We start from the raw sequence: 16,569 nt of genomic DNA, 5'->3' as shown, positions 1-16,569 counted from the left end.
ACACATATGTCATTTCAGGGAAATCCCAGGCCATAGAGTGAGATATATGAGGCCCATTATTGGCTACAATGTTATATGAGTTGTGACTGTCTGTAGTCAAGCCCTTTGGCTCTGGTTCTCTGGGGACTCCAGGCCCAGGCCACAGTTACAAAGTTATTTGAACACAGACATTTCAAGAGCTCAACATTCCCTACCGCTGCTTCCTGGCTCTTCCGGAGCATATGGCTGCGGATGCCCCTCTGGAGCCTTGGGAAAGGCATAGTTTTTTTGTTTGGTTTGTGTTTTGATCTGGCAGAGGCCAGCAGGATGCCTTGTCTTAGGGAAAAAAATTACTTTCGAGTAAGTAAAAAGTAACATTTAACCAGCACGGCAGCTGGGGAGCGAGGAGACCTGCAGAACAGAGGAACACCAGGGGCCGTGGAGGCAGATGTTTAGAAAATAATTAATTAATGACAAACTTGCTGGGTTGGCTAATATCTGCTCCCACCCCCAGCTCTAGGGTATCTGAGTTCCAGGCTGCACTAGGCCAAGCTGTGCCCTCTATTTGGCTGATGGCCATTCCACTGTCCACTGGCCAGGGCTACCAAAAGCCAAGTCTCTGCTCCTGGATGCACACTACAGCTCACCTGGCTTCCATGCTTGCTCATGTGGAGGAGCGAGGAGTAGGCATGCAGGGCAGTGCCGTGCACCTTCCAAGCAGCCGCTAAGCTTGTGATGGTGGCTGTACTCCTTAGTGCACTCCAGGGTTGTTTCCTCTCTCTTCCCCCACTTCCTCTTGGAATTGGATAATTGGACAGAATTCACGACATCTCCGATCTGGTTTTATGAATAAGAAGGATGATAAATTGATATCATCAGAGAACCCACTGTCTTAGCATACAAGGATTATCAGGGAACTTCTGGGAAGTTCTGCAGAGTTCCTAGTTCCTTGTGTTATGACGATAAAACCGAGGCTGAGAGAAGAGAAACAAGCTGCCCAAGGTCTTGTGGAAAAAAGCAGACAAGGAAGAGCTTAAATTGAGGCCTATCCTGAGCCCTGGGGTCTGCTGTCCCAGGCACCAGGAGTGTTGATTTACTGAGAACAAATCCAGGACTCACTTGTATTTGGCATTTGCTCTTCTTGGACAGGAGGAGGCAATGCCGGGCTTTCCTCTGTTCTAGGCTCCCAGGGTTATTTATGGGAGCCCACTTAACCCAAGGTCACCTGCTTAGCTTCCCGGTCCCCTTCAGTGTGCCTTATCTGGCATGTGTGTATTCTGGCATGCCTCTCCACCCTGCCTCACCAGCATCCCTGCAGTCACATCTGCACAGTTCCCACGGGGAGCGTCCCATACCCTCTCCTTCACCAATCCCTATCCTGAGATAGAGCTTCCATGCTGATGGACCCCAGGTTGCCCCTGGCCTTGGCATCTCTCCCAGCCTTCATTTCAACTTGTCAAATCTCTAATCAGAAGCTCTGCCTGAGGCCATGCAAGAGCCTGCCTCCGGTAGTCTCTTCTCCCAACCAAGTTCTCTCTCCATTCATGTCCGCATCACTATTCCTAACATCTTGGCCTACAAAGCCTGAAAGCACAGCAATGGCTTGGCCCTCTGCCTCTCCCAGTCTGACCAGACAGGCAGCAGCCTTTCCTTCCACATGGCCAGAGGCCCAAAGCTCTGAGGAGAAGATGGCTCTGGAGTCAAAACAATGTGGATGTGAGCCTCCGCTTTGCCATTAGCTGACTTTTAAAGAAACCATCTTTATTGAGATGTGATTCCCACTGTACGCATCCACCCACCTAAAGTACAAAACCTGAGCTTTTTATTCAATGTGTGGGGATTGTTTTAGACTATCTTCACACCCTCACAAGAAATCCATGCCCTCTGTTACTTTTCTTTCTTTTAAAAAGACATTTTATTTATGTGTGTTTCTCTGTGTGTGTGCAAGCACGTATGCAGGTGTTCGGGGAGGCAAGGAGGGGCATCAGCTGGCAGCTCGGCCTGATGTGTATGCTGGGGACTGAACTTGTGTCCTCTTCAAGATCAGCAAACGCTGTCCACTGAGCTGTCTCTATGGCTCCTAGCTGTGTGACGATCCTACTCCCTCCTGCGACAGCCTCACCTAACAGCCCCTCTTCTGGATTTCCTTTCTGGACATTGCACAGGAATGGCCTTAGGTGCCGTGTTTTGTGACTGGCTTCTTCAACTGGCAGTGTTTTCAGGCTTCACTGTGTTGCAATGCATCATACGCCATTCCTTTTTATCATTGTATTGTATTCTATTACGTGGATATACCACATACGGTCTATTCTTCAGTAGGCAAGGCATTTGGGCATTTCTACCTTTTGGATAATGCTGCTACAAACATCGCATGCAAGCTTTGTGGAGGCATGGCTTGATTCCTGTTGGGCTGGTAGCACCATGCTGAATTGCTCAGGGAACTGCTAGGTTCTTTCCCCAAAGTGGCTGCACCACCTTACACTCCCGACAGTACTGGATGAGAACAGTGCTTTCCACACATCCGTGTCTGCTTGTGTAACTATCTGACATGGACTTTAGCTGTCTTTCTACAGCAGTATTTCACTTGGGGTCTAAATTCCATTTCTTTGATGACTAAAGACATAGACATCATTTTACATTCCTTTCCTTTTTTAAGTTTTTTTTTTTTTTTTTTTTTTTGACAAGGTCTCACTTCGAAGTGCAAGATGGCCTTCACCTCCTGATCCTTTCTCAGCCCCTCAGGTGCTGTGGTCACAGGCATGTGCTATCATGCCCAGCAAGGACATGTAGCCTTTTTTGTGCTCACTGGCCATTGGTGCATCTATCAGAGAACCATGTGCTAACGAGAGACTTGACTCTGACTATAGCGATTTGTCTTCCCTTGCACTAGAACACATCCACTGATAGTCACAGTGTAAAGCTGAGTGTGGACCCCTGGGACTGCAGGCATGTGACTGAACCATGAATAGCATAAGCCACTGCACCTAGGCCAGAGAGTCCAGTGTAGGGCCCCTGCATTCCTGTCCCCTTTGTCTTCTCTCTCTGCCTATCAGTTCTGGGGCTGGTTATGAAACTTACAGCAGGTCACAGACTTAGTAGTTTGGTATGAATGTGGATGGTGGCTTCTAGCTTTTAGCCTGAGGCTGATGTCCTGGGCTAAACACTGTCTCTCCTGACACCCTAAAAAGGGAAAAAAAAATACTCAAGGCCCCGCTTCCATGATCTGTAGATGTGACCTCAACTGCAAACAGGGTCTTTGCAGATGTGACTGGGAAAGATGGTGCTGGACTTGAGGGGATGCTATTACCATTTGAATGGGAGATGTTTCCACCAGGCTCATGTCCCCCAACTTGCACTGTTTGAGGGGCGGTTACGGTGCCCACTTACCACATTTAGTGACTGAGAACAGCTCTCTGCCCCTGGATGCAAGGTAAGGATCCAGATTGCTGTCTTTATGAGTCAGGATGCATGAATAGCCACCATGGCCTCCATGGGTGACTAGAATAGATGGGGAAGGACTGGGCCAGCAGGAGCTGTAGAACAGGAGCATTTGTCATACGAGGTGACCATCAGCTTTTGACTGTTTTTTCTCAGCTTCTCAAGTCCTCCCCGACTTTTGTGCAGCTGTGGGAGGAAAAACTTCAACTGCCTTGACACTGGGGCTCTCCCCTTAGCAGTTGGGATGACTTTCTTGTCTAGGAAGATCTGAAACAGGTAAATGTCCTACATGTCAAAAGCTGTTCAGCATCACCCCTCTGCTTACCACTAATAATTCTCTTAAGTCTGCCCCTGAAGAACCTACCCAGCACTGGGCCAGCTGTGGGACCCAGGCGGGACACGTCAATCAGGATTTAAGCTTTTCCATCTCCTGACAGTTCCACAGGCAACTATGCTTGGGTTGCCAGGTGTCCAACAGCTCAACTCCGAGTCTGGGAAATCGGTGTTGAGAATGTCCATCTCATGTGTCTGTCCATACTCCCACAGAGAATGTCTATCACATGTGTCTGCCCATACTCCCACTGAGAATGTCTACCACGTGTGTCTGTCCATACTCCCACTGAGAATGTCTACCACGTGTGTCTGTCCATACTCCCACTGAGAATGTCTATCACGTGTGTGTCTATCACATGTGTCTGCCCATACTCCCACTGAGACTGTCCTGGGAAGCTGGGAAGCGGAATCTCTGAACCGTAAGAGAGACACTGAGGCAGAAATGCAGGAGCTTTATTAGAATCAACATCTTCTCAACGCCAAAGATTCAGAAATTCATTCGGGCAAACCTTTAGTGACCCAGAGTCCACAGACACACACCGGAGCTAGCTCAGAGTACACGGAACACGGGGTAGCCCCTCAGGTGGCTGAACTAAAAGGGATTGCGGATGCAGGCAACACGTGGGAAGGTCTGCACAGGGAACTGGCGTTGCTGTCTCTAAGGTCCCTTCCTAGATTTGGTTCCATATGACTGAGCAAGGCTGTAGGCTGCAGCCAAGTCTGGGTCTCCAAAGCGACCCTGGGTTCCCACCATTTTAGTAATTACAAAGAAGAGACTGACAACACAGTCTTGGGGGCTGTGTTCTGCTCCATGTGAAGGCCACTGTTGGGATACTGGATTGCTCATAAAATCCGAGGAGCCCATCCCTCCTTTAGCGACATGGTACAGGCCATGTAGTAGTCCTGGAAAGGCTGGTGGCGTACATGGTGCTCATAGAGCAACCGTGAACTGAGCTGGAGCCACTGTAGGCCACTGGGACAGCCAGGAGGACCCTCCAAGAGCAGCACTCCAGAAGGCTCTACATCTAGCTCTTTGACTTTTCTGAAAAACAGGGATTTGCAGCCATGGACTGGGGGCAGAAGGGAGCACAGCTGTTCGGACCATACCATAGTGTTTTGTTTTTTCTTCTCCTAACCTTATCAAACCTCTCCAAAGTGGCCTCTTCCTCTTAGGACCACGAGTAAGGACTTTAAACTACTGCTATAGTGCGAAGGACTTCCTTTTACTCAGGACTTGCCATGTTCTGCTAATGGCACTTCTAGGGGTTCAATGACCCTTTACTGACACTCGACTAGGACTCTTAGAAACAAAATTTGGTGTTTGAGCCTCTTCTAGTTTTAAACATGGGGATCTGACACAACCGAGGCCCACTTTGCTTTGTCTTAGATTTCTAAATTTAGTAAACTCTGTAGAAGGTGTTTGAGTTGATTTTGTCGGGGAAGCATCCTGGAGGGGGCACAGGTGCTGCTGCTGCTGCTGCTGCTGAGGTGGCAGGGGTCTGGGCGTTGGTCACTTGCGAGGCTGTTGGATATGCTGCGTTCTTGGAGAAACATGTTTGTCCATGGAGGCATGTGGCTTCTGGTGGGCCACTTGTGCAGCTGCTGGGGGGAAGTCTTTGTCACCCTGGGGGGGAGACAGCAATATACCAGCTGGTTAATAGTAAATGGATGGACTAGAGAGAAAGTCCTTCAAACCCAGGTCCACCCATTTCCTGCAGGAGTCAGGGATGAGTTGGCTTTGGAGCCGTGGACTACTCCTGTGGCTAGCAAGGCCCTGCAGGCCACCAGACCTGGGAGCAGACAGTAGCATGAACCTGTAAGACATGGACATTGATGGTCCTTGTAGGGTTTGCCTTAGAAGACACAGCTGTTACATGGCTTCTCCGCCCCGACCTGGAGTGGACAGGCTTTCCCTGCTAGATCTGTTTTTGCTCCGTCTGACTTGGGAGCCACCCAGAACAAATCTAGAGTCTCAAAGTTGGGTTTGTGAGCAGGCCTGGGTACTCTTGGGGAAGAAAAGCTCAGGGCAGGGTGGGACCAGGAGATTGAGTGAAATGCAACCTGTGGGGGCTTAGAGAAAGAGCTGGGCTATGTTCCAAGGAGGGGTCAGTTGGTTTCTTATGCCCAGCAATGGGTTTGGATCTGGCCAAGGGCAGACAGTACCATGTAACAAAGGAGTGAGAATATTAAATGAAGGTATTTAGTAAGCTTGCCTACAGCAAACCTGCCACGGTCTGGCCCTAGGTCTCAATGGCTGTGACAGTTCTGTTACCCATGCTGTCCCCAATAATGCTGGTTTCCTCAGGCAGTGGAACCTGGACCTTGATAGGAGAGGACTCCTCAAAGGTACATGGTGTGATAGAAAACATGAGCATAGGCCCAGGGCCAGCAAACAAAAGTAGCCAGACAGGACACCGATGCGTATGCCCGGCTGCGTAATACTAAATCTTCACTCACAAACGCTCAACTTCTTTTTACTTAGGTCTCTGGTGTCACACCCTGTACTGATGTTGGGAAAACGTTCACAGGCCAGGCCACTTAAGGCCCAGAGCCATAGCCTTTGAGTGATTCTGCAGCATGGAGGCAGGTGCTCTGCTGTGGGGGTCACGAGTTCCTACCCACTGAAGCACACTCCTCGAAGGAATAGGTCACTGAGGGAGGCCACCCACCCCAGACCAGATGGGTGACATTTGTGCTTACCGAAGGCAAAGGCAAGAAGAGATTGCATGGTAGTTCACGTGTCCCCTCTTACGGGAACAAGTCAGGGGCAGGCGTCCCCAACCCCATCCCCTCTGCCCACTGCCCATGCGCAGAGGCCACATACTTACCCGGGCAATAACACCAGAGATGTACACTGTTGGTTTAGGAGGGCTGGAAAACAGGGAGGGGAAACGAGGATTTAATGAACGATTCACACAAGGGGAAAAGGAGCAAAGTGACCACAGAGGAGACCAGAATGAACAGTGGTGTCACAAGGAACTGACCTCATCCCCTCTGTTACTTTGTCAACAACCAGGCTTCGAGGGAAGTGCAGGGCTTGGGGACACTTCTGAGGTTAGTCCAGGAAGAATGAGGGTGGGAATAGACTGCAGCAAACAGCAGCTGGATTACCCAAAACGCTTTGCTGCTGAGAGTGAGATTGTGAGTTTCTGAGACTGGAAACAGGGGCTTCCCTGAAGCAGGGCAGAAGCAGGCTTCTGGAAATTTCTGACTGGAGAGACTCAGATGCAATGCAAACTCCTGGCCCTGCTGTCCCCTGTTCTCCAAGTATCATAAAGGCAAAGTCCTTAAGAAGCCACTGCTACTTAAAACTAAAAAAGAAAAATTATGTGTCTGGGCATGTTCCTATATGATCTGGGTACCCTCAGAGACCAGAACAGGGTGTCAGACCCTGAAACTGGAGGTGCGATGTGAGCCACAACATTGGTGCTGGGCATTGAACCTAAGTCCTCTGGAAAAGAAGCCAGTGTTCTTAACTATTGAGCCAACTCTTCTGCCTCACAACTTTAAAACTAAATGTGTGTGTGTGTGTGTGTGTGTGTGTGTGTGTGTGTGTGTGTGTGTGTGTTGTCTCTTTCTCTCTGTGCTTTTGTGTGTGTAGGTCAAAGTCAACCTCAGGAGCAGTGCACTCGTGTTTCTGAGACAGGGCTCTTCTCTGGCCTGGAACCTGGTGATGAGTCTGGTCAAGGTGGCCAGTGAGCCCCAGGGATCCACCTATCCGCAGCGCCCCAGCATTATGTGGTTTTTAAACTTTGTTGTTAGCACATATTAAGTATAGGCTTTCGTTGTGTAATCGTCAGTTCTTAGCATCTTATATATAGCTCCTTGTCAACAGTACCGAGGGAAGAATATAGCATCAAAGTAACACATGCTCACGGAGGGAAGAGACGAGCCCAGACCCGCTCAGCTGCTGTAATCCCATCTCACCACTGCAGTGGATCTCTCTCCTGTCTTCCTATGGGGCTGTTCACACTCTTTTCTTATTAGTTTTTTTCTTACAGAAGTAGTCATACTGTTTTTGAATTTGCTATCTGAGCTGGGAATTTGCTGGGCATATCCATATCTGAGGTCCTGTTATGTGCACGGATTTGTTTTGGAGAGATGCATGGTGTAGTTTAGAAACACCGGGGTGAGTCGGAGGTAGAATTTGAGGAACGGTGAACGAATGTTCCCTGAAAGAGCCACGCCTGTGTTGGAGATTCTGAGTCAAAATGATTTGGGGCTCTCCAGTCATTTTAAAAGCCATTCATTTATCCCCCTGCACCTGTTTTAACATCCTTTTGGCTACTAGATAGAACCTTTTGAACGGGTTAACTAAGCAAGACCATTAACCTCTACCAACTCTGAGGCCAAAAATGTAACAATGTCTGAAACCTACAGCACAGGTGTTTTGCTATGACCCCCTACCTTATATAACTGATAGATCCATTGTCTCAAGTGTGCGCATGGTGTGTGTAGAGGTCAGAGGATAGCCATGGGTGTCACCGCTAAAGCACTGACCACTCTTTGTCTGTCTGTCTGTCTGTCTGTGACAAGGCCTCTTGCTGGCTTAGAATTTGTCAAGCAGGCTCAGCTGGCTGGCCAGCGAGTCCATGGAACCTGCTTGTGTCCCCTCCCCAGCACTGGGATTACAAGCGTACTCTACCACATCTTGCTTCTGCACTGGGTTTTGGAACTCAAACCTTCATGCTTGTAAGGCAAGGGCTTTACAACTGGCCTCTTTCCCCACTGCAGTGCATTGACTTATGCTGCTTCTGTGGTAGAACAATTCACTGGAAGCGGTCTGAACTTGTGCTGCTGGATCTTATTCACTTCTGTTTGTCTGGGGACAAACTATTTCCTATTCCATTTGAAGCAGGAACTGTGATTTGTTCTGATAGCATTCGGGAGACACTCAGAGGCAGACTGGGGACGGGAGGTAAAGACAAGGCTGCAGCCCCAAAAGCCAGGGGCAGAACATGGGGCTGAAGAGGCTCTTAGGATGTGGTCATGCTTAAGGCCAGGTCTGGAGGGCAGAGGTTGAGGAAGTACCCCATGAGCACCCAGCCTGTCTCCTACCGCTCTGCTACTTGTCTGTGTTGAAGGAAGCCACGGTTAGGTTTTGTGTGGGTGCAGGTGAAGGACTCGGTATTTAGAAAGTGTACCGCTGCTACGTCCTGAAGACTTTAGTAAAAAGCACGTGAAATTCCTTAAGTGATTTCTGTCACTCCATGAGCTGAAGAAGCCTCATCTTACCAAGCAACTCAGAAACATCCTCGGATCACTTGGCTTGTGTTTGTGGTGGGGCCAACTGGGTTGGGGTTTCTCTAGTACACATTCATTTAACTACAGAGGAGTCAGTCTGCTGAGTCCAAACCCCCTCGTGTAGTGAAGGGGCTACTGATGTGCTGTCTCAGAACATGCTGGTTACTTCTGGCACGAGCTGCAGGAAGGCACTAAGCCCATCTCTCCTACATGCAGCCAGCACTGAGGAGTCCATAGGGGAGGAGCTGATGTCCTGAAACCAAGGTGTGAAAGAAGTCAGAGAGAGGAAATAGGACTGTCATGAGCCTAAGCCCTTTCTGCATCCCAAACTGTGCCTCTGCCTGTGTGAATCTGGCTCCTTTGTCCAGCCCAAGAGCACACAGGATAAGTGAGGGCAGACAGAGTGGACTGTACTCAGATGCTCTGGGGTTCTCAGGGTCCATCTGCTTCAACTGTTGACCCTGTCAATGGGGGCTGCTGGGTGTGTCTGGGTGATTTGAGGCTAAGAGGTCTGTGGACTATGGACCCAAGAGCCTGAGGGCCATAGACTGGACTCCAACATTTTTCAATCACTTGGAAAAGAATATAAAATGGTCACCATTCTGGATGCCCTTCTAAATCCCCAGGAGCAAGCTGCAGTAGGAGCGGTGTGGTAATTAATTCCACATCATTGTTCCCTAAGGCACGGCTGTGAACTCAAGGGTCCAACTGCGCAATCCTTCTTGCTTTTGATTTACTTTCTAATGTAAGTCAAGGCACCTGAAGGCCAGAGCAGAGCAAACTCCTCAGGAGAACTGCACAAAAAAGTCAGCCTGGTAGGGAGTCAGGAAAGAATTTGAATATGTGGCAGAGGTCATCTCTCCACACCCACTACCAGAGTGCTAGGAGCAGGAAGCCTGAAACTCCCAGCCCATCACACACAGACACACACAGACACACAGACACACAGACACACACAGACACACACACACACACACACTACCCAAACACACAGACACACACTACACAAACACACACACAGATACACACAGACACACACAGACACACACAGACACACACACACACACAGACACACACACACACACATACTACCCAAACACACAGACACACACTACACAAACACACACACACAGATACACACAGACACACACAGACACACACATACACATACACACACTACCCAAACACACACAGACACACAAACACACACACTCACACAAACACACACTATACAAACACACACTCACATACATGCAAACATACACACAAACACACAGACACACAAACACTCAAACACACTATACAAACACACACAGACACACACTACACAAACACACACACAAACACTCACATAAACAAACACACACACACACACAGTTAAAATGGCTTGGAATTCTGAAAGACTATGTGACAGCTACCGCCCAAGTCTCCTGGAGACCAGGTTACCTGGGGCCTCCCATCAGCACCTCTCCTGGGCATCAAGGACAGTTGGTCAAGCCGCAACGATGCCTTGGGTACCTTCATCTACCTGCCTCCACTATGTCCACTGTAGCCATGGCAGTGGGCACTTGCTGAGTCAAGCATGATGGGTAGGCAGGGCTTTGCACTGTGACTGACAGGAGCTGTGAGAATCAGGCTAGGAGGAAACGTGATCTCCCTGACCTTTTCATCACAGGGAGGCTGGGGGAGGGGCACAATGGTCACAGGTTCTGAGGACCCACCGGAGACCCAAGGACAGCATTGTCCTTGATGGCCGAATTCTATAAAAGCATCTGCTACTGGACAAGTCACTGCCTTATCTCAGGATACTCACAGGGACAGTGTCCTGTACAATGCAGCTCCTTAGGTTGGGGGGAGCGCGTTTCTGGAACACTGCATGTGAAACTGAGTAGAGGCGGGAAGAGGGAACGGAGGACAGCTTTCTCAACACTATTGGCCTCAGTGGGGTACAGATAGCCCGAGACCCCATGGGAAGGAGTTTGAGAGGGAGTAAACATTGCAAACTGGAGAGGGAAATATTAGATTTTTATATTGGACTAACATTAAATATTAAAAATTAGTAAACACTAGAAACATAAAGTAAAAAGTTCAAAGATTAGGTTTTCAGATACATTTTGACCATATGTCTTTTTTCTTTAAAGATGTATTTATTTTATATGTGAGTACACTGTCACTCTCCTCAGACACACCAGAAGAGGGCATTGGATCCCATTACAGATGGTTGCGAGCCGCCATGTGGTTGCTGGGAACTGAACTCAGGACCTCTGGAAGAGCAGTCAGTGCTCTTGACCACTGAGCCATCTCTCCGGCCTGACCGTGTGTCCTCAATTGTGCTCTGAGCAGAGACTGTGGCACTCTGCAGCCTTAGCACTGTGGAGGCTGAAGCAGAAGTGCTGGAAGCTGGAGTTGGGAGGCCGTCTGGGTCACACGGTACACCCCAGGCCGACCCGGTCCCAAAACCAAACACAACGCACTCTTGCACTGTACGTCCACGGCACAGGCCTCGAGATGAGCTCACATCAAGACACTTGTACGTCCCAGTGCCACCATGGTCTCTAGGGGCCACCGGGCTTTGCATGCACAGTAATCCTGCCACAATGATCGGGGAGACATCTGTGGCCACGCAGCCACAGCAGGACTCATCTGTTCTGGTGGGGATGGTATTTGTGACTCGGCCAAGAAGTTGGTGTGACCTAAGGTCTGTAGTCCCGGTCGAAGGAATTCAGAACGGGAAGTGTGGAACTTTCATTGTGAGCAAGAAGGTCAGCTGGTTCTGACCAGGCAGCAGGGACAGTACCCAGCTACAATCTAAAAAGCAAGCATCCTGATTACTCTGGGGACAACGGATGGCCACGCCTAAAACCTCAGACGCATCTGATGCTAATATAAAAGAAATTACCAAGCCGAGCGTTGCGACACACAACCTGAATCCCAGCATTTGGGAGGTGGAGGAAAGAGTTCAAGGCCAGTCTGGAAACAGGAAAGTGCCCTAAAAACAACAACAACAACAACAACAACAATAACACCCTAAACCTAAAACAAAACCAAACGAAAAATAAATAAGTAAATAAATAAATAATTTTTAAAAAAGGTACCAAAATAAGTAGGGGAATCCTCCACGCCCAGCGTGTTTGCAGTAGATTCCTGCTTTGAGATGCAGGAAGTGTTCAGAGTTCTGCTGTCTGTGCAGGTCTTCCGGGAGAGATGGGAGAGGCTTGCTCTTCAGCCAAGTCCTTCTAAAAGCAGAGCTCTAGACCTTCTAAGGTGGCTTTGAAACTCTAACTAGTTTGGCAGTTTTGTCCATTTTGAAGCACCCAGTTCAGTGAGGTACAGAGCGCGCACCATGTCCTGCTAGCGTGCTCATCTCCCCAGAGGCCCTGTCTCCTTCAGAGAGTCAGCTGCCCCCTCCACACTGCCTGGTGGTGCCACCTACGGCATGGGGCTCTTGCTAGGCAGGGTCTGTTGCTGAGCGATTGTCTCTTACATTTGTAAAGTAATTCTGAACACTTGCAGGCAGGGTAGCTTAAAAGCTCATGACTGAGGGACCCTGCAGCACGGTACAGAGCTCGAGTTGAGAACTCCTTGGCTCCATGATTGATAACCATAGTCGGAGGTTCTACAGTCACAGAAACCACTTTGGGGCTTCCTTTCCTTTGACAGCAGTCCTTCTGACAGAAACTGTTTGGAAGGCTCGCCCTTATTTTCTGTCAGGAAACAACTGTCGCTCCTGCCCTTCCTTGGCCTCAAGCTCTCCAATCTTTAAAATCACTTATTGAAGATTTTTGAGGAACTGTGGGCCAGAAGGAAGTAGTTCCCATTAGAGCTGGGAGTGCTTCCTGGCCATTGCTGGCCGCTGCTTTGTCCCTTCTGGGTCTGGAGCAGCTGCTCAGTGTCCTGCACTCAGATCACCGGTTTCCCAGTCTAGGACCACGTCGAACTCTCGACAGGGTCAACTGAGCCACACGTCCGTCCTCCGTCACTCACTACACTTTTCTGTTGAACACTTACACATTCTGCCATTTCTCCGTATCTGCAGAAGGCAGGATAAAACACCCACAACGCCCAGGGGCACAGTGACCTTATGGCATGCAGACATAAGGAAGGCTTACATCACATCCTCCTAATTGCCCTGAATCCTAGCATAGCAATTTGTGAAATCAGTTTCAATATTTTACTTAATTATATACAAAATGCTACCATCCCAACGTGTCATGAACATTAAAATTTACTGTTGACTTGATGTGATTTTTTCATGTTCATAAGCTCCCTTGTCAGTAATAATCTCTCTGAGAAGCTAAAGTGACAAGCTGTCTCCACAGAGAGGGCCAGACAGGATTCTGATGATGACTGTCCTAACTTCCTGCCCTATGGAGTAAGGTACACGGTGCCCAGTAGAGATTTCTCCCAGGTCCCACCGGTACAGGACATCGGTTTTAGGCTGCTCACCCATGGGCACTGTGGCCATTTTATCTTGCCTAACGAATTCTTTTATTTTATTATGCTCTCTCCCTCATCTGCATTTCACTGTGGTGTGAAGTTCCCCCCAGAGCCTCACCAGGTGCCTTTAATACCCACTGGGCGGAGCCAGGCACCTGTGTTTCCATACTCGGTTCCCCTAAGCTGTAGAGGGCAGGTAAGCCTGGGCAGCCAGCCATGGCAGTAGCAACAACTAAGCGCCTTCCTTCATACAGGCTCTGTTGAGAGCTTGTGCGCCTGGAGCTCTGTGTTCAATGCCCTGCCCAGCCTGGGTTTCTAGCTAATAATGTGAGGTCCTTTAACTCTGGGGGCACTTCTACTTTTAAAGCTGCCGAGTCCTTGTCATCCAAAATAGAATTCTGTGTGGTCCTGGACACTCAGGTTGTCCTTCCCAAGCATCCTTGGGTAGGAGAGTCACCATGTCAAAGCATCTGTACACATGTGTGTCTGCACACATACATACACACACGTCAGAGAGAGTGAGAAGCCAGGAAAGCTGACCTGCCAAAAGTCAAAAATGGTAACCCAGGCGTTCTGGACTTTCATTAATAGAACCATTCCCATGTTGGTGGTTCTGACCAGAGTTCAAGACAATGAAGCTATTTTCTGCAAAAGCTTTCTCTCCTCCATTCACCTAAGCCCAAGCAGCAGGATCCACACTGCCTGAAGGCTGCACAGCAGGTAAGTGCTGGGAGCCAGACTCAGACCCACCCTTGTGCAGGGCCCATGACCAACCTTATAAGCCCCGCATGCTGAGTTTGGCAAGCCTCACACTTTGGAGTATCATCTTCTGTATATGACATAAAGATGCAGCTGTTTTAGGTTAGTAATTTAAATGTAATCCATGAGTCCCCTATTTGACAGAATTTATTCAAATCTATTTAGACATTTGCTTTCTGACTTTGCAATTTTTTTTTCTTTATGTCATAAGTGGCCATTTAACCAACATCCAAAGAACTCATGAATAGGTTACTAAGTCATCCGACCCTCCCCAGCAAGTGTTATTTCAGTCTGATGGAGGAAGTGCCAGGCCTGAGAGGCTGCAGGCTTATTCTGAATCCTGGTGCTGAGCTTTTAGGGGCTCTTGGGCCATGCTCTGGCCACACTAATCTTCCCCTGTGTCACAAGCAGCTCAATTCATGAGCTTCAGGGGAGTGAAAGCTCCAAACTATGCACCAAATCAAAGGACAGGAGAGTAAGGACAGGATGAAAGGTGGCTTCTGGTTACCAGAAGGTGGGGTTATGTTCTCAGATCGATCAATTGGTAGGGTGTGACTTAACCTTTCTGTGGCTTAGTTTCTCATTCTGTAACAAGGATGAGCAACACACCCTACCTCCTCAATTGCTTGTATGGAAGTGCAGCACACTCACAGCTTAGCATATAGGATGCATACCATAAGTCAGCTGCTACGATGACAAGATGGGGGTAAATGAAGAGAAGACAGCACAGTCAGTCCCACTAGTGAACACTGCTAGTGCATGTCTTATGGCTACTGGACGGGTGGGGATCATATGGACTGGGGAGGACATCATGGTCCTTCAGAGGGGCTGCAAAATCATGTCCATATCTCAGCTGAATGCACCTTCCCACATGTCAGGCAAAGCAGATGTGAAAGCTATTACCTGTGTGGGGCTCAAGTGCAGGGAGGGCTCAGGGGTCCCAGGCAGGGATTAGGGTGGTGCTAAGTGCCTGGGGTGGACACAGTTGTACTGCTCAGGTCTCTGGGGACTGTGTGCCCATGTGCGTGCGTGCATGCGTGCCTGTGTGTTGGGGTGGGACAGCTCTGATTCAGGATGTCACAGTTGAGCTCTGTAAGTATGGACATCTGTGACTGATCTGAGGACTCCATACTGAGGTCAGGGCTCAGTGGTGGGAAGAAACAGCTTTTGTCAGGACAAACGGAAAGAGACCAGGCGGCTGCGGGGCTCACGGAATACGCTCTTCTTAGATACCTTCTGCATGGAAACAGTTAGGACGACTTGGAAGCAAATCCTGGAGCTTTATTTCAGCTTTGTTTAGAACCTGTGGCCTCGTGTGCTCCCAGAAGTCCCACCTGGGGTGTTTCCTGAAGCATCTCGCAGCAAACAGATGGAAGGCGAGTCCTTTCCTGCCTCTCCCCGTCCCTCTCATAGCTTCCTGGCCTGGTCGTCTATTATTGAGGTTATTAATTTCACAGACGCCTGAACAGTCATTAGCATGGCTGGGGAGCCGCGGCTACTGTCTCACTCCACTGCACCCAGACAGGGCTCTGTAAAGGCATTCTTCAAATCTGCCGGCTACGGCCGCTTCCCTGCCTCAGCCTGATGTCCCCACCAGATGGTGCTGCTGGTCCTTTCAGAACTGGTGAAGGCTGTGGTCAGACATAGCTTCTGGAAACCCAGTGTCCCCTGTGGCCAGCGGGTAGCTACTAAGGAGGCACTGACTGTCTGGTGAGAACTCCACCCGGGTACTTCCAGTGTGACGAACCTGATAGAAGGACCCGCACCTGCCTTAGGTACATGGAATTGTTGTGTTTTTCAAGAGGACATGAGCAGGTGCTAGGCTAGCATATACATGTAACTCATGTTCAGTCTGGTTACAGTGAGGAGTTTTGTCACTGGAATTAGTCCTAAGTGTCCGTTCCTTCCTGTAGACATCCCAAATTCAGGGCCAGCCTGTTTTTCCAAGGGTTCAGAGGTGGCCAGGACAAGGGTTGCACATGATACAGCAGCTCCTGCTTGAGGCTATAACGTGCTCACTGGATCTTGAGGGTCCAGCCTAATCTACTTGTTCTACACAAGGGAAGCTAAACCTTCCAGGGCTGAATGTGAGACTACCCTGGCTTCTAGTTAATGCCTCTCTACACTCAGGACAGTGTGAGAGCTACCAGCTGCTTCAGGAGGGGGTGTGGTCTTCACCTTACCTGTGGACAGTTCCAGAAAGTTGCTCTTGGGCTAGGCTCTTTACAGTCAGAAACTCACATCCCTACTGTTCCTCCTGTTTTTACATCCTTCCCTTCATTCCTTTCACAGAGGACAGACATCAGTGCTACTCCATGACTAATATTTCCTCTTTGTAGTGGTTTGTATATGCTCGGCCCAGGGAGTGGCAGTATTAGA

The 16,569-nt window shown here is 49.2% G+C and overlaps 1 protein-coding gene and 1 long non-coding RNA gene across 2 annotated transcripts in view; one reads left to right on the top strand and one right to left on the bottom strand.

Annotated features, from left to right (window-relative positions):
- Positions 1-16,569, top strand: part of LOC120100757 (uncharacterized) — a 29,792-nt gene that overhangs the window by 5,633 nt on the left and 7,590 nt on the right. The window contains exon 2 of the long non-coding RNA XR_015674266.1: positions 14,023-14,151. This is a non-coding gene — a long non-coding RNA (uncharacterized LOC120100757). The remainder of the gene's footprint in view (positions 1-14,022; positions 14,152-16,569) is intronic.
- The window catches only part of Dap (death-associated protein), a 52,588-nt gene continuing 40,189 nt past the window's right edge, over positions 4,171-16,569 (bottom strand). Inside the window, 2 exon segments of the mRNA NM_022526.2 lie at positions 4,171-5,374; positions 6,579-6,621. Of these exon segments, the coding sequence (NP_071971.1) occupies positions 5,261-5,374; positions 6,579-6,621 (157 nt within the window). The 3' untranslated portion in view covers positions 4,171-5,260.

Source organism: Rattus norvegicus, chromosome 2 (assembly GCF_021556685.1).
Source record: "Rattus norvegicus strain SHRSP/BbbUtx chromosome 2, alternate assembly SHRSP_T2T, whole genome shotgun sequence".
In the NCBI taxonomy this organism is placed as follows: domain Eukaryota; kingdom Metazoa; phylum Chordata; class Mammalia; order Rodentia; family Muridae; genus Rattus; species Rattus norvegicus.
Note: the sequence above shows the minus strand (reverse complement) of the source record. Positions and strands in the feature narration are given on the sequence as shown.